The sequence below is a fragment of the Megascapheus bottae genome, chromosome 20, assembly GCF_031878675.1.
Source record: "Megascapheus bottae isolate mThoBot1 chromosome 20, mThoBot2.hap1, whole genome shotgun sequence".
Classification (NCBI taxonomy): Eukaryota; Metazoa; Chordata; class Mammalia; order Rodentia; family Geomyidae; genus Megascapheus; species Megascapheus bottae.
The window spans coordinates 31216452-31240347 of record NC_143528.1 but is presented as its reverse complement, the minus strand read 5'-3'; the positions used below and the strand labels follow the sequence as shown (position 1 = coordinate 31240347).

Here is a 23896-nt window from a genome sequence, read left to right as displayed (position 1 = left end):
TGCACAGCATGATAACTTCCTGCAATGTGGTCATCAGCTTCCATTTGCAGTTTTAGTTTTTATTTCTGTGAAATCAGAAAAATGGCACATACGTACCCATGTGTGTGCTATCTTTTCAAAGTAGTTTTATTTCTTAGAACATTTTTTGTTGTTGCCTTTATTTATTTTATTTGTGTCGCCTTCTTTTTGGCTGAGAAGAGTCACGCAGTGTGTAACATTAACTATAGTTCAGACCTGGTACTTACAGAAGTCCTCTACTAGTACTTACCCAACAGACAACACTATTACTGACATGAGACATGACTATTGCCCTCTGTTTTACTCACAGATAAGAACGGTTGTATGCATGCATGCATGCATATTCTATATGAATTTTTTTTCTTGAGGTTGTGACTTTTATTTTTGGAAATGACTTTGCACAATTGAGTTGTTGTGACTTTTCCTTAGCATCTAAACCCAGATGAGTGTACATGATTTAATTAAAAGTGATAGTCTCCTAAAGCATGGCCAAGAGATCTGTAGAAAAGTTTAAAAGACAAAGCTAATGAAACTGAACTCTTATAATAAGGCAGATAGAGAAAACCATTAGCTTCTGTATTTCGTTTCTCAGCCTAGTTGCAGTAATTTGTTATACATGTATATGGATTCCAAAGAAAATATTTCATTAAATTCATACAATGGAATTCTACAATTCTGGAAAACTTCCTTTTGGAGAATTTTCTGATTTGCATGGTGTTTAGTGGTCTGCGGAACTAGTGAGCAAAGACCAGTCAGCAGCCTCACTCAGGAAGATGCGGCTTTCCACACTATTTCTTCTATGACTTTGCTCTGCAAAGAATAGCATTCTTGATGATCGAGTCAGACTCAGCTGGAAAAATGTTAGAATTGCAGACCCTTGGCCCTACTTCACCTTGTCTGTGTTAAAGACATCGTTTTCACCGATTTCTTGACAATTTGCATGCTGTAGATGACAATTACTGTCTTTTGCTAGTCAGGAAGATGTAGCTTTACCCATTAGCTTCTATTACACCTTGGCTTTATTCCAGTCAGATATCGTGTGTGTGTGTGTGTGTGTGTGTGTGTGTGTGTGTGTGTGTGTGTGTGTGTGTGTATTATTTATGAAAAGCTGAGTGCCAGTGGCTCTTGCCTGTCATCTTAGCTTGCAAGAGACTGAGATCTGAGGATTTTGGTTTGAAGCCAACCTGGCCAAGAAAGTCTTAGGAGACTTTTACCTCCAATAAATTACCAAAAACTAAAAGTAGAGCCAAGGATCAAAGAGTTAGCCTTCAGCATTAAAAAAAAATTTGAAGGACAGCATCCAGGCCATGCATTCAAACTACAGGATCAGCACACACACACACACACACACACACACACACACACCACCACCACCACCACCACCACAACAACAACAACAAACAATTATGTTATTTTAGCAATACAAGAAAGTAGATAATAATGTAATGTGTTCAGAATCATTTCATGAGCTTTGCCATACTTCTTCAGTTATCACAACAGAATCCAGAGGTAGGAAAGCAGCAGCACATCTCTGAGGAGGATGTGAAAGGCCACCATTAGAAAAGAATCAAAATTCAGACCCAAGATGTGTGAGGCCATTTGTGACTCTGTCTGTGACATCACCGATGACGGTTTTATAGAACTGATGGAGCATGGGCATACACTCTGTCCTGCTCTGTGGCTGAACCACTGGACCTGATAGAGAAAAGAGAGCTCCATCTTGGACTGAGAATGCATTCCACTCTCCCACTAAGACCAGATGGATGATTTGAACCAGTTCCCTAGACTGACTCACATCCTTCCCTGCCTCCCATGGACTCATGTATTCTCTACCTGTGACCATTTATGAATGTCTTTGTGAATTCACATAGCCCCTCATAGGATGGCACTGTCATAGGTAGCTTGAGGCTTTATAATAGATAGGAAGCAATTGCTTCTTTCCCTTCCTAAGTAGCTATCAAGGCAAATATTAGTGTTGGCTCTAATGTGGAGGACTAAAAACAGGAGATAATCCTTGGATAATTTGTGGCTGGCATGGAATGCGAATAGAGAACAGAGTTTCATTTAGGAGTCTCTCTCTATTCTTGTATTTCTTTTAGGTAGATTTTGTGGAGACAAAGTGCCAGAAGCTCTTACTTCTACCGACAGCAGGATGTGGGTTGAGTTTCGAAGCAGCAGTAACTGGGTAGGGAAGGGGTTTGCAGCTATCTATGAAGGTAAGTCACATACAAGCGAAGGGATCCTTTCATATTAGATCTCCTATCAGAAATACTCTGTGCATCCCATTAAAATGATGATGAAACAGAAGGTGGTGCAGGAAGTTGGCAAATACTGTCATATAGTCAATGTACATACCTGAAAATGGAACTAAGAAAACTGATGGGATGGATGGAAAAGAACAATGAAAAGGCAACACGGATCACGATACATTGTCTTTACGACTTACATTTTAAATGAAAGCTTCTTGGTACACTTCTTTATTATTTATTTACATATTCACAATTTCTTTTTTTTCTTTTTTTTGCCAGTGATGGGGCTTGAACTCAGGGCCTGAGCACTGTCCTTGGACTTTCTCAAGGCTAGAGCTCTACCATTGAACCACAGCACCACTTCCAGCTTTTTTCTATGTATGTGGTACCGAGGAATTGAACCTGGGTCTTCATGCATGCTAACTAGGCAAGCTCTCTACCACTAGGCCAAACTCCCAGCCCGATTTCTTAAGGAGAGTTAAAACAAAACAAAACAAAACTGATGTTGGGACCGTAGTCACCATCAGGACATTTTGGGAACCTTCATTTCAATATTCAAAGGATGATTTTTTAGAACAAAAATGCTTCTTATGTTGAAATTTCATAAGCAACTCATTTTCTGGCATCAGTGATAGAAGAATAATGAAATGTACTCAGAAATATATGGGAGGAACCAAAGATATGAGTTCTGAAATTTTATTATTGGTTTCATGATATGACCACAATATTATGAAGAAATAATGGTTTTCCTTTGTGATTTTAGATGTATTTGGTCCTCAGGCTGCTGAAATAACCTATTGTAGGAAATAGCACAGAAAGTAATTGTGCACGGCTCTGAAGCATGCTTTGTCTAAATAGGAGAGGCAGCATTCAAAGGAGAATTTATTCCATACTTGGTTCTAGACTTTTCTGAAACAATCAACTGGTATTGTTCTTCCTGGATTGAGTAATAGCTCCTGTGTTCATTTATTTATTTATTTATTTATTTATTTATGGCCAGCATGTGGGTAGAGGAACCTCTTTCTAATGCAGGGACTTAGGTGATTTCCAGCACAGAAGATTCCTGCTTCCTTTAAACTTTTTAAGTAAATGGAAGCATTTTGTTCCAATGATTTACCAGATGGCTGGGAAGAGGGTCACGTGGATGGAGCTACAGCTGTTGAACACATGGAAATAGCTCACTGCCAGGAGCCCAGGGATTGAGCTCTATTTAGAGTGAAACTTCTCTGCTGATGACTGATTTTTACCTGTGGTCAAAAGACCAAAGCAAGAAGGGCAGATTCACAGAACAAATTCACAGAAAGTGGATTTATAAAAATCTCTAAAAGCCTTTAAAAGCTAAAAGAAATCACTTTTGTGAAGAGGTGACATCACAGTGGTTAACAATTATATATTCCATGGGTGATCATTATCTAATGTTTTTAGTTAAATGACTATTATTACCCTCTAAATCTTTACAGCAGTGCAGCCAACTTTGATTTTTTTTTTAATATCACTTAGTTTATATTCTTAGTTACAGAATCTGTCAGAAACTGGAAATGAAATGGGATACCTAGGTTCCTTGATTAGTTTGTTTGTTTTCTTCAGCCATCTGTGGAGGTGAGATACATAAAAATGAAGGGCAGATTCAGTCTCCTAATTATCCCGATGACTACCGGCCAATGAAGGAATGTGTGTGGAGAATAACGGTGGCCGAGGGCTATCATGTCGGACTGAACTTCCAGGCTTTTGAGGTAAAGTCTTTTAGGCAACCTTCTTGCAGCATCTTCTCCATAAATGACAGTGGCATTTAAGAGGCTCCTCATTAAATGAACAGAAAAGCAGAGAATCAGCCTTTTAGTCAGTGAAAAAGCAAATGATCTCCCATAAAATGCAACATCAAGGGCGAAAGTTTCTTTTCTTTCCTCTTGTTGCAGACATTTGGAGAAGATTAAAGTAGGTTTACATTAACTATGCTATTTGAATCAGAATGTTTGAAGTGCTGACAGTTTTTTTTTAAATATATGTCACAAATACATAGGCTTTTTTTCCTCCTTTAAACTACCCGGATGGTCTATTGAGTATCAGAACTGTTTTTCCCTTCTACTAAGAGGTTAATAAGCAGGCAGTCCTTTTTGTAACCTAAACCTCTTTTCTTGCTTCCTCCCTCTTACCTAGATATTTAAAAATAAATAAAATAGAAACATTCTCAAGAATTTTTAATTTCACTAAAATATCTATTAAAGAGATCTGTACGTGGTTGTGTTTGTTAAGGGAAGATCTAAAATAAAATTCAGGAATCCAAGTCTGATTCCAAATCTACTAAGGCTGGCTAATGTATCGGTTTTATTTTTGTGGGACAAGAAGGGATTAGAAGCCAAACAACAAAGGGTGCTTTCAGGAACTCAGTGTTTAAGTCAAAGAGGCAGATTACATATTGAGAACTCAAGGTAAGGTGGGAAAAAGCAAGGAGGATGGTAGACCCAAGAAAGATTCAGAAATTCAGACTCCATGACTGGAGACTATTCCTGTATGGGTTAGAGTTTGACTCATTGTCCCAGACAACCACAGGCAGTAGAGGGCGCTGTCTAGCCACTGCCAGGCTGGACTTGGTGTAGGCACTAAGGCCCTGTCTTAGAGATGAAGGAATTCCTGGTGTCCCACCTTCCACCTGTGTAGCTGGTTTTGTTTTTGTTTTTTCATACTTGTGTCTATTCCCTTGCATGTGCTATTTAATTTCCTAGATACATTTCCTTTAATCATGAAAAGGAAATACTTTCGACTTTGATCATGAGGTTGTATTTCAATGCTTGTGACTACTTCGCAGTTTTGGAATTTTTGGTTTGGCCATTATTTGGTTCACATTTGCCTTCTTGTGTTTGAACAGAGTAACAGGAGCATAAACATGGTTCACACAAACTAGTTCATTGTTCGCAGTGACCTAAAATTGGCGAGAAGGACTGCATCTGAAATGTAGACTCAAACTAGTTTATTGAATAATCATCATATTGCCAATGATCATATTGCCTGTGTTTTGTAATATTTCAAGGATGATGAAATATAACTGTCATTCAATAAATAACTCCATGTATTTTGGAAGTTTCTAATTACAGGAATAGTGTCACATAAGGCTCATTCTTACCAGGGTCTGAAAACTGAGAAAAATGAAAACTGTTGACTTTGAAACTGTTTTGAAGTTTTACTTAATTTTTGATTTATCAGTAAAATAATAGTGATATTCTCCAAAACCAGGAGAACATGAGAACAAATGAACAGCCTTTTCATTTCAGGCACTTAGTTTGTCGAATGAATGATCACTGTGTTTTGGTATTGAGGAAGAGTCTTGACAGTTGGCTGACAAAATCTTTTATTTATCATGTCTACATTCCTTTCCTTCCTTCTTTTGCCATTATTTCTATGATGTTTCTACCGCATCCATTTATATGTTTAACATATGATCATGTCTAATAGCTTCTCTTTTTTAATTAAAAAAAAATGGCAGTCATGGGGTTTGAACTCAGGGCCTCAGTGCAGTCCCTGAGCTATTTCTCTCAACGTTACCACTTTGAGCCATTGCATCATTTCTTGTTTTCTAGTGATTCAGACTTCCCTGCCTGGGCTGGCTTTTCAGTGGTCAGATCTGAGTAACTAGGATTACTGGTTTGAATCACCAACGCCCACTGAGACTTCTCCGTTTTACATGACCAAACTCCGCCCCTTGATGGTCTTGCTATCTTCAGTGATCCCATCCTTCCTTGATTTGGTTCAGTCATTTCAGTATTTATCACCAAATAATTACTCAAGGATCAGTCTTAATTCTGTTATTATTTCCTCCTAAATTCACAATCACACTATTAGCATATTATATCCACTTGGTCTTCAAGTGATGCCGACACTACTTTCTAGCCACCCTGCCATCCTCCCATCACCTCTGCCTGGAAATCATTTTGAGAACCTTGTTCTCATGCCTGGTCCTATCTGTTCTCTTCTCCACATAGGAGCCAGAGTGAGGCTTTCTTCACATCGTGACATTTCTCCCTGATGGTCATTATTGGATGGAAAATAAAATCCAAACTCAATTCATGATTTGATACTAGGTTCCTTGGTACTGCTTCGTTTATATCAGCCTCTTCATGTTTTTTTTCTAGTTCTTCCTCAAAAGCATCAAATGACATTTGATTTGCCACTCAAGATCCTCTACCTCAAAAATTTTTGAAATATTTTTTTTACCTCTTGTTAAGCCTAAACCATCATTCTGTTTTACTTTAGTTTGGTGTACCTATAATTATTTGTATCCTCACACGCTTATCTGTCTTTCATTGAAATACCACCATCACAGAGTAGGTGATTCTATGGGTAAGATAGCATGGGTAAGAGTCTTTATCTATGGTACTAATCACAATTTTCAGCACCAGTGGCACTGTCTCCATTGCCAGTGGTTGTATGGTCAATATTTGATGATGTAAAGAATGGATGGATATAAATGCATATGAAAATGCACAGGCTTTAATTATTGAACATTAATGTATCCTTTCTTTATCAAAGGCATGGAAATTTCCTTGCAGAGGGAAACAACATAAATAAGTTAGGTTTAGATAATGGAGAACCCATTGTGTCTGAATGTAGACTAGAAAGCCTAGATTCCAAGAAATTCACAAGTGACAGTGACTGAAAGGTCATGTATATGCCATCTAAATCTTCAACATAAAGGCAATGGAGTTTATGCTGTTATCCTGGAATCACACCAGGCAAACCAATATTAAAATCCTTCTTTTAAAGTCTTAGTTAATACTGATTTTTTTTGAAAACTCACTGTCTTGGTAAAATCGTATAATCAAAATAAAATCACCATTCCTAACACACTGAGAATCATTTACATGTAGGTACAGAGCATCAAACATGCACAGACAATCACACCAAACCACAGAAAAAGTGTGCAAGATAAAATCACTCAGGCATGAATCATAGTGTTCTTGGCTGTGAGTTCAGTGTTAATGAATCAATATTTTATATTAAGGTATCTTTAAATAGAAACACACATAAAACAAGGTTATCTGTTGACAGGTTGTTAAAAGAAATTGTGACTAGCCTTTCACAGGAACCTAACATTATTTGCCTTAGAGCAATGAATCTGTATTTGCTAATTCAGTGTTCTCAGCAGCTTTATAGAGTATAAATAAATAACTACTCTGAATATCAAATGTTAATGGCTATTAGTTTGTTTAATCTAGCAAGTGGTTGATTGAAATCCACTCATTTTTGTTTACATACTGTGTTTGACACAAATATACAAATATTTTTAATGACAATGGGCTCACAAATTCTGCGTGTATTTTTTTCTGAATAAAAACATTATCTTTATTCTCTCAGTTCAGTTTTCTTTCTTCCTTTCTTTTCTTTTTTTTTTTTTTTACCAGTTCTGGGGCTTGAACTCAGGGCCCTGGCACTGTCCTTGGGCTTCTCAAGGCTAGTGCTCTACCACTTGAACCATAGAGCCACTTCTGGCTTTCTCTGTGTATGTGGTATGAAGGAATCACACCTATGGTTTTGTATATGCTAGGCAAGCACTCTACCACTAGGCCAAACTTATAGCCTGTCTCTTTGCTCCTCTACATTCCAAATGATTTTATTTTATCTTATTGATATCTGAATTCACAGTAGCCCGAGCGCTTTCTTTGAGCTTTTTTGCTCAAAGTTGAAATTTTACAACTTGAGCCACAGCTCCACTACTGATATTTTGGGGGATTAATTGAAGGTAAGAGTCTTATGAATTTTCTTCCCAGGCTGATTCTGAACTGTGAAGCTAGGATTAGAGAACTGAATCACTGATGCCCAGATCTAGTTTTCTTTATGTAGAAGGTCTACTAAGTTGGACTTGTTCATCATTCTGTTGGAGACAGAACGTACTAGCTGTCCATTATTTACACCTCTCTGTGATGTTGGGCCATACTTTAATCTTTCCCAGGGCGACTTCAATTTTGATGTAAGTACAGAAGAAAGCTTCAGGAAGCACCTTTGTGTGTGAGTTCCAGGAATCTATGTACAGGGATCAAATTGACATCCTTTTTCAGAAGTGCCATGGCCTGATTATTGGTCAGTCTTCAGAATTCACATAATAAAATCTTGAGTTGACGACATTTTAGTACATGAGACAATTAGGAAGTGTTTAGATCGGAAAGATGGAACTCTCCTGAGTATGACCAGGGCCTTTGGGGATGAGATTAGAGAGATTTTTGTCTTGGGAGGGAACAGAGAAAATATACCTTGCACAAAGAGTGTTCTCTCCAGATGCATAATCTGACAGTTCTGACAGTATTTTATTTTGTGCTTCTCGGCCTCCTGAACTGATAGACATAAATTTCTGGTGAGCAGGAACCACCTAACCTATGGCAATTTCTTCTGGCATTCTGAGTGGACTAAGGGAGGGTAATTTTCTACTGGTGCATTTCTTTCTTACCACTGATATGCTGAAATAAGTTTGTATAGGCACATAGATCATCTCTGCAATTAAATGTTCAACAGAAATATAATCTATAAAGAAGCCTCTAGTCCTATTTTGACAACTTTTAGTAAGCAGCAATACAGGAAAGAGAAAAAGTTTGAGCAGGCTGGAAATGTTTATATGAACAACTTCAAAGAAATGTCAATAAAGCAAAATTTTGAGAAACAAATGAAATAAATCTAGAGCTTACTTTTGTTTAAATTGAAATCGTCACACACATTAATTCAAGGCGGATTATGTTTGAGATACGTGTCAACATTGCTACACATTCTGACTAGAAGATTCTTCCCTTATGAAAGCCAGACATGTTTATTGGCCTTAACGGAGCTGGAAATTTTAAACAGTGCACACGTCTTTATCTTGTAACTTGGTGAATTCCTGACTTCAAGCAATCCTTTAATGTCTTTAAATATTTTTTATTAGTTTACAGTAAAAAGATAGTCTTTGGGAATGAACGAAGAAGCCAAGATAAGGAAGTCTTAATTAGTTCACATGCCAGTGTCTAGCTAGGAATACATGTTGACCAGTAATTGCAGAAAAAAGGGGAGAAATAGCTCTTCATGAACATGGCTCTTTTATTCAATGTTCTTTCATATTCCTGGACATTCTATCTAACCCGAGCTGCTTTCAATAAACTCATTAAACTTAAAAGAAAATAAACAGTTCTTGTGGGCATGAAGGAAAATAAAATGAACTGGTAACATTTAAATAACAAGACCCTGGGCTGTACTGAGATTTTGAATTCTGGTGTTCGAATTTGCTAAGTGGGGCTATAACAACTTGTGTCAATTTTATTGCATCGCTTTTATTTGATTGTTTTAATTTTATTAGATTGAATTGATTGTATTTTAAAGCTATATTGTGATAGTTTTCAGGAAAGTATTTAACTGTAATACATATAAATGCCCATAAAATTTGTTGCTGTAATCATTTTTTTGCATTAAGGGCATACCACATTGTTGTACAAACAATCCCTAGAACAGTTTTCAGCTTGCAAAACTAAAATTCTCTGTACACCAAACAACTTCCCATTTCTTCCTTCCCTGAATTCTCCCAGGACCTGGCAACAACCATTTCTGTCTATCTAGAAATTTGACTAGTCTATGTATCTAATATAAGCATAGGCAAGAAACATTTACAGTTTTGTTACTGTCTTATTTTAGACTACATTTCTCAAGGTTTAGCTCTATGCGATCACATTTCAAAATAAGTACCTTTTTAAGATGGAATAGTATTTCATTGTATGTGTATCATATTTTATTTGTCCATCTACTAGTAGGACTTAGATTGCTTTTTTTTGCTACTGTGAATCAGGCAAATATTCCCTATATATACCTATGATATATGTATATAATTCAAATTGGTGTACATATTGTGTATGTATATTACATGTTACATATGTGTACATGCATAATTGTGTACATGGGAGCATATATAATAGATGAAGATAACTTGTATAGATAAGTGTATAGTGTTTGACTTTGGCCTATTTGGTGGCAGAATTTCACTCACTGGAAAGCTCACAGGCCATTCCTGAATATAAAAGCTCTGAACACTATATAAATGTGAATCCGGTTATATTTGATCAAAGGAAACTTATTTTAGCTGTGTCTCCATGGGAATCTCTCACCTTTTCCACAGTTCCTTTATGAATAGCTATGTAGTACTTATCTCTTCTGCCTTGTCTTTTATCTGCTTCCAGTCTCATTAATAACAGTTTTCTTCAGCACTTTCCATCATTTTCACTGTATTCTCAATGTTTATTTGGGGCTTGTTTATATTATGATAAATGTCCCGCATTCATATCTAGTTTATGCTCTGGTTCCCTTAAGGTCTGCAATAAATTAGCATGGTTATTATCAAAACATACTCATTATATGTGTCACTGGCCATGGCATTCTACTCAACTTCCAATTCTGAGCAATGTCCACCACAAGAAGAAACTATTTCTTTTTTTTCTCTCTTCTTTCTTTTGTTTTGATCAACCATTGATTTTATTCTTCTTTGTCCTCGTGTACTTTTACAATTATTGGCCTAACAGCAATGGCCTTGATTTGCTTTAAAAAATGGAAATTAAAACTTCAACCATATGTATTTCTCTCTATCCTCTCTATTGATTGATGAGGTAATCTGATGTCACTGGAGAAAAAATGTTGCATAGATGACATGAAGTAAAACAACTCACACTTTATTTTGAGTTCAGTGTTATTTCTTTGTAGTTTGTGTACTTGGTGCAGTATAATTATAATTACCAGCAGAGGAGCAGATTCATGATGAAGGTATTTTACTCCGAATTAAACTGAAAAGGCATATGAACACCATCATCAGGCCATTGTGAAGATAGGATTGGTGTAGGAATGATACCTTTGGAATTGTCATACTTCATGTATATGAGCTATATTTCACTTTCTGAGGAATTCCACAAGAGTGGGAGTCACCTGTGAAAAATGTCTACTTTTCTCCTGTGCCAGCACAGATCTTTACATGGTATGCAAATACTATGCGCTTCATAAATGCAAACCAATTAAATGAATCCTAAAATTGTTTATTTTATGCATTTTACTCACAAAGTACTTTTTTCTCATGTATCATTGTCTTAAACTTCTAATTTTAGCCAAAAATTAGTCAAAATACTACAAACTAAAATTTAAAGAGGTATATTTGATACCAATTAAAAGAAAGACCATGTGTTGTAAACAAGGAAGTATCAATTTTTAAATTGTAGTCATGAAGAAATATAAAGTTTTTGGTTTAATTTCCAATAATGCCTATCTTGTTTTCTTCAATTTTAGTACTATACTTTTTTTTTAAGCAATAGCCTTCTTAAAATAGCAATTGAAGTTCCTCAGTAGATTTATAGGCACAGTCTAGCTACCACAGAAGATGGAAACCATGTAATTTTTGTTTGTCCTGGTCTGACTTAGTTCACTTAGTATAAATTTTTCAAGTCTTTTCTTATTTGTGTGAATGGTATAACTATTCTTTCTAATAGATGAGAAAAATTCCATTGTGTGTGTGTGTGTGTGTGTGTGTGTGTATCACATTTTCTTGATCTATTTGTCCATTGAGATGCATTTGGGTTGATTCTTTATTGTTACTATAGTGAATAGTGCTATAATGAACATGGTTGTACTTATGGCTTTACTATAACCTTGATTGTGTTCTATTGGTAAATGCCCTGGAATGGAATTGCTGGGTACAGGGAAGCTCTATGCTTAGTTTCTTGGAAAAAATCTCCATACTGCTTTCCAGAGTGGCTGAACAAACTTTACATTCCCACCAGCAGTTCACTTTTGTCCACATCCTCATCTGCCTTTGTTATTTTTTTGATAATAACTGAGGTGAGGTGGAATTTCAGTGTTGTTTTGATTTGTATTTTTAGGGCCAAAAATGTTGAACACTTCTTTTTGTATCTGTTGGCCATTTTTTTTACTTCTTCTGAGAATTCTCTTGAAGTCATTTGCCCATTTATTAACTAGGTTGTTTCTTTCAAATTTAAATTTTTGAGCTCCAAGTATATTTGAGGTATTTGTCATTATCTGTTGTCAGGGCTTGTTCCTTTTCTCACATTCTTTCTCACTTCTTCCTCTGTGACTCATGAATCAAAAGCATTTCATTCTGGGCCACTCTAGGCATGTGTCTTTCCTTCTGATAAGCAGTTGTCTCTATTAAGATATCAGGAATAACGTTCAATTTCTGTGAAAAAATTGAAGACAAGAATTTCTACTCAGAATTCATCCTATAATTTGTGTCACAATGTATACACCATTGATGTTGTATACATTGTTGATGTTTGAAGAAAAATAGAGTCTAGATATGGCAGGAACGCAAGCACTCTGTGAAGTGTCATAGGCTAATAATCTGACCTATTATTTGCCTTTAGCCAGTAAGGAGAGAGAATACGATTTCTTCAGGTAAACAAACAAACAAATAAAACATGCTTATCCAGACAAATCTTTGTCATATTGAAAAAAAGAAAATGAGTATCAATTCCATGTTCCAGTAGACTTTCTCTGCCAGCCTGCACTCATTATGGATGAGATTTGTGATAGAGAGAAAAGGTCATCCCATGCTATTAATTTTGTTTTCGAAATTACATTTTCAATCTAAAATAGTGTTGTGTCCATGAAGAGAATTTAATCCGACCTTTTCCCTTATGAGCATTTTTATTTCTATATTTCAGAGTAAATGATACAATCCTTATAATATGTCTGAACCAGATGCAAATCAGCTATTTTATTCAACTCTGATTATTGAAGCATCATGTGTGACATATTTCTCTTAAAAGGCATCTATGGTTCATATTTTTTTAATTTGTGTTGATCCTGACCCTCACAGATCGGTTTCATAGGTTATAATTTTATTTTGGCAGTACTAAAGGTTTGAATCCAGGGTCTCAGACTTACTAGGGTGACATTTTACCATTGAGTCACACCACCATTCTTGTTTTATAGTGGTTATTTTTAATATAAGGTCTTACTTCTTGCTCAGAAATAAATCTGTGTTGATATCCGTCAACTTTTTGGGGTTTTTTTGACATTGCTAGAGTAACAAGAATGCACAGCCATGTCCTCATTCCTACCGTGGCAATGAGGCCTCAAAGGCTAGTGTGTAACAGTGAGCCTCCCATTTTCGTTCTCCCAGGTAGCTGCGATTTCAGGCAAGAGCCTGTGCTACCTGACATGTTAGTTCCTTGCATGATACAAAAAGTCCTTTGTTAATGTGCAGTATGAGTGTACCACATGTACAGTGAAGAGAAATACCCACATGTACTTAATTGCTATGCCATTTTTCAGTTAAACAAGACAATGGCAATGAGAATACACAATAGTCTTCCTGTAAACATTGCTATTATCAATTAATGAGATATGTTCACACATCCATCCTACCATAGATTGAAAGACATGATAATTGCGCATATGACTACCTGGAAGTTCGAGATGGGACCAGTGAAAATAGCCCTTTGATAGGGCGATTCTGTGGCTATGATAAGCCTGAAGATATACGATCTACCTCCAACACTTTGTGGATGAAGTTTGTCTCTGATGGAACGGTGAACAAGGCAGGGTTCGCAGCTAACTTCTTTAAAGGTAATTTCCAGGAGTTCACAAATGAGAGACTTTTCTTTGTTAAGATTAAATGTGTTGTTTAGCTTGGAGCTGGTAAAAAAAAGGATTTGAAGTTGTATTGGAAGTTGAAACCTTCACAGTTCATGAAGCACTGGGGAGTTTTCATGGAAAAACTTAGGAGCAAATGCTAGAGAGAAATCAGATTTCTCTATCATCTTTTTTGTCTTGATCTGAAATAGGCACAGTGGCAAAATCCAGAAAGGGATGTATAGACAGGGAAAAAGTATATTTTCCATACACACCTCAAAATCTTCACTGAGAGAAGGAAGTTTGCTCATATATAGTCACCCAGTTTATTTCCAGTGCTGTCATTACCCAGACATCTCCATGAAGTAGCATCCTGGTGGAAATAACACATGGCTTCTTAAACAGAATATCCCCATGCCTAAAATGTCCTTTCTGTTACACAGTATTAATGTTGGCTGACTTAAGTTTTGAATTATTTCACCCTACTCTCCTATTCCGTATTTGGTGTGTATTACTAAAGTGAAGTGATGAAACATTTTAGTGCAGCTAGTGATGTCAGCTCACATTTAAGGAACTGACATTTGTGCTAAGGGTATGGTTCTCTCTGTGGATCTTTGTAAAATGTGTTATATTCAATTTGTGCATGTCATAGCTTAGTGATAGCTATCTAACGATTTTCATTGTGTAATCCTAGATACTCAGGAGGCTGAGATCTGAGGATTGTGATTCCAAGTAGACACATGTAGAAAAGTCCATGAGACTCTGTCTCCCAAAGATGAAAGTACAAATGTGGTTCAAGTGGTAGAGTGCTAGCTTTGAGCAAAAACACCAAGCTAAAGTGTAAAGCCCCGAGTTCAAGTACAGACACACACACCAACTTTGTAATCAGTCTCTCTGAGAAGTAATAGATGGATTCATAAGTTGAAAGGCAGAGAAACTTTACACTTTAATGGTCATTGAAATATATTGGCATGTTTACAGTTTTTTTGCATGCCTCCTATTCCACAATAGGTACTTATACATTTTGTTGTTAAAATTCTTAGTGTTTGCTGATGCATTATTTCTCTGGAGAGAATTACTATTACCTACTCATATTTTTCTGAAAAGTGCAATTATGGAATACCCTGTCATATCCATAAACATAAGAATATATATTCATACTCATTTAAACTTTATGTGAAATATTGAATTTTATATAATCTGGATTGAGATGTCTATAGGTAAAGTGCCAACTACTATAATTTAGAAATCTAGTCAATTTCTTGAGCTTTTTACAATTCATATCTTATCAAATCTATGTCTTCATAATGAAATGTCTTTAAAATCACGTGTTGTGCATTTGGTTCTAGGGACTGACTTCAAGGCTTCATGCATGCTAAGAATGTGCTCTGCCACTAAACTATATCCTCAAGCTCTAAAAGATGTATCTAGGAGGAGATGTATCTAGGAAACTCTACTTTGTAATAGCAGATGGAAGCAGTGCTTTTTCAATACATTTTTCCCATTTTAAGTCTTTCTATTGATTTTTCCAGAAGTTTTAGGCTATACTAATTTGAATTCTTACATGGCATCCATCCATCCATCCATCCACCCACCCATCCATCTTCCAGACACATTGTTCCTCATTCTTTGCTGTGGAAATGAGCACGGAATGTCTTCTGTTTTATTTAGAACCGTGAAGCATTTTCCTACTCTCACAGCCTAATATATAAACTACTCTTGCTCATCACTTTTATAGAGGAAGATGAGTGTGCCAAGCCTGACCATGGAGGGTGTGAGCAGCGGTGTTTGAACACACTGGGCAGTTACCAGTGTGCCTGTGAGCCTGGCTACGAGCTGGGGGCTGACAGGAGGAGCTGTGAAGGTAGGCCTAGACTGGCAGACTTATTCCCTGCCTGCAATCTCTCCTCCCTCCTTTCCTTCCCTCCCTCCCCCTCTCTCTTTCTGTCTCTTTCTAGTTTCTCTTTCTCTCCTCACTGGCCCCTGCTTTGGCATACTTTCTTGGCTAATAAGTCTCCTGAAAACAAGCATTTTGTTATCTATTGTGGCTATGCATCAATGAGAAAGGCATTAACATGACTTCCTTAGCAAACAAATGTCACCTCTTTCTTGACTTAAAAAAAATACACTCGTGCTATTTCCTTCCAAAAGCTTGAAGAAACTCTTGTTGGGATGAGGAAAATGTTCATCTCATGTGTGTATCCACTCTTTCCTACAGAGTGGTTGTAGTTATGGAGGAAATAAAGTATGTCTGAAGAGAGGGCACTGATTTAAAAAATTATAATGAAACAGTATTTAATCATTGTTATCATTACCATTATTTCACAGTGAAAAAATTGAACCCATGACTTCATATATACGAGGCAAGCAATATATCTACAGCCCAGCATGACTAACTTAAATGTGCCCCTCTTGAAGTAAACAGTTTTCCTCATAGTCACTTATCAAAAATGGTAAAAGTGAATATTCAATTCATTTTCTTCGTATATTTACAAATAAGATGACATATATACACATATGTATGTATGTATGCATGTATTATGTATTAATTCATCCATCATCTGTCATATACAAAGGGAGAGACTAGTTATTTGAGGTGGCTTTCCACCCACAGGAATTAGTTATGGACTGTGTACAATATATCTTCTAGCCACCTAATTTACTTTGGGATGTTGTGAATTTTACTAATTTCATTACCAATAAGGAAGACAAGGAATGTGAAAAGTACCTTTTAAGCAATACACTACTGAAAGACAAATAGAACCAGTTCCTAAATAAAGTATTTGGGATTAAATTTGTTCTGACCATCTTGCCTGATGGCTCGGACAATACATTATTTGTTAGACTAAATAAGTGATTATGATCTTTCCATATCACATGCACTGTGTGTTTGTATAGATGTAGTACACGTGCATGTACACGTATCTGTTTTCTTGTTTCTGTCTCTCTGTCTCTTTCTCCCTCTCTTGCCAATCTCTCTCCATATGTATATATATATATATATTCTTTAATTATTGCAACAGCTGTATCAGTTTTTATAAAAAATTGTGTTTTCTTTGAATTCTGTATTAGCCAAGGTATTATGAAATATTTTATACTTAAAAGTTAAGAAAGGGAGACAGAGTGCTTAAGCCAGATTTTAAAGTGATTTAAAGTGTTGTTCCAAAGTTGTAAGCTTCAAATGGGATATGATGATTAAAACAGGTGTTAAAACTAAAGAATCGAGAGTACCATGGCCAGTTTTCTGGAACACTGGAAATGGTTGAGATTTATTCTGTGCTGTGTGGCTCTCAATAGGTATAGAATCTGCAAAGCACCTGCTTCTCTCCTCTTCTGTTCTAGCCGCGTGTGGAGGGCTCCTGACCAAACTGAATGGCACGATAACCACCCCCGGCTGGCCTAAAGAGTACCCTCCAAATAAAAACTGTGTGTGGCAAGTGGTGGCACCCATCCAGTACAGAATTTCTGTGAAGTTCGAGTTTTTTGAATTGGAAGGCAATGAAGTAAGGGGACAACAAATATATAAATTTTCTGTCATGTTTTGGGAATGTCTAATGGCAAATGGTGAACCTGAAAGAGAAAAGAAAGGAAATGGGAAGAAGGAAAGATGGGATGAAGAGAGAGAAGAAATGGAAGAAGAATGTCAAATATTAGTATAGATTCTTTTCTTTGTTCTACTTGTGGTTTTCTTCAGCTATGAGTAGGAATTTATTCATGAGTTGATATAATGAGGTGAAGTTTGTATTCAGGAGGAAAGAAGATTCTCTCGAAACAGAGCTTTGTGCTTTAGAGGTATATTGGTCATGAGACCTAGAAGGGCCCTTTTGCAAACTTTGTTAACATGTACAGAATTCTTTGATTTAACATGATATTACTGCATAGAAAGCCATTATAGATGCTTTGTATTTCATAGTTTGATAATGTAACTATACACAGGTACTATGTATTTCATAGATTGATCATCTACCTATAAATTTACCTACAAGTAGGCAAATTATCCGACACAACCTGATTTATTGAATAGTGGAATAAAATGAAAACTTCACTGTTTTACTCAGTATGACATACTAAAGGGAAGACAACTACAACGCTCTTTAGTCAATATTCTCCAAAATTATGTTGGATGCCTCTTAAAACAAAATTATCAGAATTGGAACAAACTAGGTTTATTTTTCTGATCACGTGTTACTTATCACCTAATATTATAAGTACCATTAATTTGAATTGACATAGTGCAAAGTACAGCTCATGCCCTAGGGTTCTGTCATATGCACTGCTAAACATTGCCAATTACATATTTGTGTAATAAGGTCATTCATACAAGATATTTTAAAAATACCTTATTAGAAATATAGAGAAGCGTATTGCAGAAATACCTATTAGTAGTTTCATAGAAATACTTAAGGATATTTGGAATGTGAGTGTGTTGTATATAAATCAGATAACTGTACTTGGTTTTGTGATAAATTCCTGCCTTTATTTCCTGGAATAGAATTTGTATTTATTTATAATATTGAGTCCTCTGGATTACATTCTCAGGATCTACCACCAGAAATGAAGAAATATCAACTGGAAGACAAAAGATCTTTTAAAATTACACAGCAGGTGTATGACTTTAATTTTTATAGCTTTCCACATTTTAATTGGAGTCAACTAGTTCTACCAGGGAGTTTCATTTGACATAATCAGATATGTGTAAATGTGCCCTGCTCAGACCCACCTGCTCTGTCTCTCCCTTCTTTCTCTTTCCAAAACGCTGGAAGTTCTTCCCAGCGAGGTTGTGATCAGAGCACTGTGTTTATGGGACCTGGGACTGGCGTCATCCAAACCCTATGCTTTCAGTCACCACAGTGCTATTGTTATCAGTGTAAATTTGAATCTATCAATTAAAAAATGGAACCTCAGTTTTCTCTTCCTTACAACAGAAATGGTTGTTCATAAGAACATGCTTGTTTTGTAGACTAAATAGACCAGTTTCAGGCAATGGCTGTCAGTTCTGTTTTTGTTTTTTTTCCAGTCCTGATCTTGTGCTTAGTGCCTGAGCATGGTCCTTGGGTTTTCTCAAGGCTAGAGCTCTACCACTTGAGCCAATACACCACTTGTAGCTTTTTTCTATGTATGTGGTATCGAGGAATTGAACCTGGGTGTTCGTGCATGCTAGGCAAGCACTCTACCACTAGGCCAAACGTCCAGCCCCAATGGCTGTCAGTTTTATACAATAAACCTGCAGCAAATTTCTCCTCTACTAAAGCTTGCATACTGCTGGCCTCATCCTCAAACTCTTCTTTCTGTTTTTTTTTCTTTACCAGTTAATTCCAGCCTGATTACCATGAGGGTAAAAGAAGGTACAAATATGGCACGTGATTCACAAATACCTGTCAATCATCTGGTATTCTTCAATGTAGGTTTGCAAATACGATTTTGTGGAGATCTGGAGTGGACTTGCCTCTGAGTCTAAACTGCATGGGAAATTCTGTGGTGCTGAGGTCCCGGATGTGATAACGTCTCAGTTCAACAACATGAGGATTGAATTCAAATCTGACAATACTGTATCCAAGAAGGGCTTCAAGGCACATTTTTTCTCAGGTGGGTCTGTGCTTCTAGTGTGTGCTGTACAATCTTTCTGTGAACTCGCTTTCATTGCTTGTTATCCTTTTCTTCATAGTTTTCTCTAAATGTATCTTGGAGGTACGTAAAAGACATGAGTGTTTGTTCCAGATTTAAGAGTTGTTGTTGTTTTTAAAACCTACTAGTTAATATCCCCCTACAGTTAGCTCTTCAGAAAAATGTAGTTTAATGAAAAGTGATACAAATAAGACAACCTAACAAGATTTTCTCATGACAAGTACATATGTATAATGATACTTTTTTTTTCTTCTTGCTAGTCTTGGGGCTTGAACGTGGGCCTGGGCACTGTCTTTGAGCTTTCCTTAGGGCTAGCACTCTACCACTTGAGCCACAGCATTTCTGGCCTTTTTCTGTGTGTGTGGTACTGAGGAATAGAACCCAGGGCTTCTTGTGTGCTAGGCAAGCACTCTACCACTAGACCTGGTCTGAAAAGCTAGTAGAGGTTTTTTTTTTTTTTTGAGGAGTGGGGTTGTGGGGCTTGAAATCTGGGCCTGGGCTCTGTCCCTGCGCTTTTGAGCTCAAGTTCATCACCCTACCCCTTGAGCCACAGTGCCAGTTCCGATTTTCTGGTGGTTAATTGAAGATAAGAGTCTCATGGACTGGCTTTGAACTGCAATCCTCAGATCTCAGCCTCCTTAGTAGCTAGGATTACATGCGTGAGCCATTGCGCCCTGATAGCCAGCAGATTCTTAAGCACATCTTTTAAATTTTATTTTGGAAAATGTACTCTCAATTTGGCAATATACCTCTTCTTTTATATCCTTCTTTTGCCAAGTATTTCTTATTCCAATATCAGTATCCATATCAGTCAATAATAATAATACCGTATTTTGCTTTGTTATGGTAGAAATGATTACAGTTACAAAGCAGAAGTTTCTCATGGAAGCTAAATTTTGATAAACATTCCCCGATTTTGCATGACATAGAGAAATAGAAGTAAAAATCCTTTACTTTCTCATACAGTCATTCTTTGTCAAAGCATTATTTGAAATGATAAAACAGATAAACTTTTAATAAAGATTAGCAGAGTAACCAATTCTGCCTCTTTAACTAGCAAGCATTTGAAGCAACTAAACTTCAATTATGTTTTAAAATCAGGCAATTTGGATTGAGTTAATTATATGTTCATTTATTCCATTCCTTCTGTGTTGAAAATTAATGAGATTTACTATGTCAAGGGTCAGTTTGAAATATGAAGAGTAATTGAAGTTAATGCTTCTCTCACTCCACTGTGCTCTGAGTCAGACACAAAAATGAACTAGAAATACAGTGGAACTCTGCTTCCTTGTTCTGGTTCCTTCTCTTTCTCCCAAATTTAATTACCTCTCAAGATTTCTCAGGCTTTCACTGAAGATTTATGTTATTCAAAGTAGAATCACCTCAATACCCTATTCATAAAAGGCAAGGCTTTGCAAGACACTATTTTATAAATATATGTTTTGCATATTCTAATTTATTTAAAATTGAAATAATGAGGTGAATACATTTTATCAAAAAGTTGTTCAGGATACTTTTTTGTATCACCTTAATCATACCTTTTATTTAAAAATTATGTACAAAATAAATGCTGTAAATACTCCAAAATATGATTAAGGTCTCTCTGAAAACTACAGAGATTTGTTTTCTGTTTTTTTTTGGGGGGGGGGTTGGTCAGGAAAACTTCTTGAAATAAAAAGGATGTTTTACTTTGTGTCATATAATTTATAAATGAAGTATAAATTATACTTTTTAAATTCTAAAGCACTTTAATTCTCCTGCCTGTATGTATTTGAGATATTCTGATATTACAGTGCATGCATATGTCTTTTTGCATACATATCAGAGAAGCAGATAAATAGACACATCTTTAACTGTTGCTGTTAGGTCATTTACTAAAATACCTTTTCTGATTCTTTACTGGTGGAAAGAATACTAACTAGATTCAAACAGCAAAGCTGGCATACTTGGTGTACCATGTGAGCTCATACAAAAAAATCATCCATCGGTGTAACATTTGAATTCAGTGTAACCACCCACGTCCTGCCAACGTGTGTCCATTTCATTTTCTGTGTGAGGATAATTCTGGGCTGAGTGAAATGCCTTCATATGTACATCAGGAGCAAGCTGCCAGTTTGACTTCATGGAACATGCCAGCCATATCTGACAGCTCAGGGACTTGGCAGATAACTATGGCTATCCATAAACTATCAGTTAAATATCTGTTAATCTAATTGGGCTCTTTTCTCCAGTAATGAATTTGCTAGATATTTCTTAAAGCTCATAGGGCTTGTTCTGGAAAGTGCTCTATTAGACTTTGTCTATCAGAAATGGATTAGCTTGACATATACAAATTCAGCTTCACCTTTAGAATGGTCTAGTAATATGTTTCACTGTCTTAGAATGTTTCAGCATATCTCACTTTAATCATGCTGAGCTTATTTAAAGTTAATGAAAAGTATCAATTATAGGAATGATGGAAATAATTGCATGCAAATCTTAAAAACAATTTTTGTCACATGATAGAAGAATTTTAATCTAAGTTAAGGCTATTTCTTTGACATTTCCCAAAATTATTTTTATTTTCGCTATTGCGAAAGGAGTTGCCTTCCTGATTGTTGCCTGGTTCCTCTCACTGTTAGCGTAGAGGAAGGCAGTTGATTTTTGAGGGTTAATTTTATACCCTGTTCCTTTCCAAAGTTTTGAATCAGCTCAAAGAGCTTGGGAGTAGAGTCTATAGGATTCTTTAAATACAGAATCATGTCATCTGCAAAGAGGGATAGTTTTACTTCCTCTTTCCCTACTTGGAACCCCTTTATGCTTGCTTCTTGCCTTATTGCACTGGCTAGGAATTCTAATACTATGTTAAAGAGGAGTGGAGAGAGTGGACATCCTTGTCTAGTTCCTGATTTTAGAGGGAATGGCTTTAGTTTTTCGCCGTTAAGTATAATATTAGCTGTGGGTTTGTCATACACAGCCTTTATTATATTGAGGAATGTTCCATGGATTCCTAGTTTCTCCAGAGCTTTTAACATAAAGGGGTGTTGGATCTTGTCAAATGCCTTTTCTGCATCTATTGAGACAATCATGTGATTTTTGTCCTTGTTCCTTTTGATGTGTTGAATTATATTAATTGATTTGTGTATGTTGAACCAGCTTTGCCTCCCTGTGATGAATCCAGTTTGATCATAGTGTATAATTTTTTTGATGAATTGTTGTAGACGGTTGGCCAGTATTTTGTTAAGAAGTTTTGCATCAATGTTCATCAAAGAAATTGGTCTATAGTTCTCTTTCTTTGATGAATCTCTGTCTGGTTTGGGGATGTGGGTTATACTGGCTTCATAGAATGCATTTGGTAAAGAACCTTCATTTTCAATTTCGTTGAAGTGCTTGAGGAGTATTGGTGTGAGCTCTGCTTTTAATGCCTTATAGAATTCAGCTGTGAATCCATCTGGCCCTGGGCTTTTCTTAGGTGGAAGGTCTCTTATTGCCATTTCTATTTCAGTGCTTGAAATAGGCCTGTTTAGTTGGGTTAGCTCTTCTTGGGTCAGTGTGGGTATGTTAATATTGGCTAGGAATTCATCTATTTCTTCTAGATTCTCAAATTTGTTGGCATAAAGGTTTGAGAAGTATTCCCTCATGATGCTCTGGATCTTGGTAATTTCTGTCATGATTTTTGTCTGCGATTTTGTTTATTTCGATATGCTCTCTTCTTTTTTTTGGCAAGATTTGCTAAGGGTTTGTCAATTTTGTTAATTCTGTCAAAGAACCAACTCCTTGTTTTGTTGATTCTTTCTTGGCATTTACCCAACCATCCAGAAACTAGGGCGTACTAAATCCACTAGCACAACAATGTTCATTGCAGCATTATTCACCATAGCAAAAATATGGAACCAACCTAGATGTCCCTCAGTTGATGAGTGGATCAACAAGATGTGGTATTTATACACAATGGAATTCTATGCGGCTGTCAGAACAAAACAACATCGACCCATTTGTTAGGAAATGGAAAGACTTAGAAAAAACCATACTAAGTGAAGTAAGCCAGACTCAAAGGAACTTAGGCTCAATGGTTTCCCTCATTCGTCATAATCAGTAGAAACCTTGGGCTCGACTAGCAGAGATCTGCAATAGAGCAAAACCTTGATGCATAAGGAATATAGTATGAAGCTAATTGAAAGGACCTCCAGGATACTGAAACAAAAGCCCTATAATGAATGATTGTTGTCCTTATTGTACTATGTTATCTCTCATCTCTTTTGCTGTCCCTTGGTTATATCATACTGTTACAGTATCTCACTCTGTTATCTGATATATTGGATATATTCGTATTTGGTATTTGAAATAGGATAGGGAAGGGGGGAAAACCAGGATGGGGAGGTGGGGGGGAGGGTAATGGGGACTAAGACATGTGAAAGGGTATCAATGTATGTGAATTAATGCACCTT

At 36.4% G+C, this 23896-nt stretch overlaps 1 protein-coding gene across 1 annotated transcript in view; it reads left to right on the top strand.

Moving 5' to 3' along the window:
• Positions 1-23896, top strand: part of Tll1 (tolloid like 1) — a 145455-nt gene that overhangs the window by 107679 nt on the left and 13880 nt on the right. The window contains exons 11-16 of the mRNA XM_090354218.1: positions 2118-2234; positions 3855-4000; positions 13643-13838; positions 15583-15708; positions 17187-17347; positions 19250-19430. Coding sequence (XP_090210344.1) covers positions 2118-2234; positions 3855-4000; positions 13643-13838; positions 15583-15708; positions 17187-17347; positions 19250-19430 — 927 coding nt within the window. The remainder of the gene's footprint in view (positions 1-2117; positions 2235-3854; positions 4001-13642; positions 13839-15582; positions 15709-17186; positions 17348-19249; positions 19431-23896) is intronic.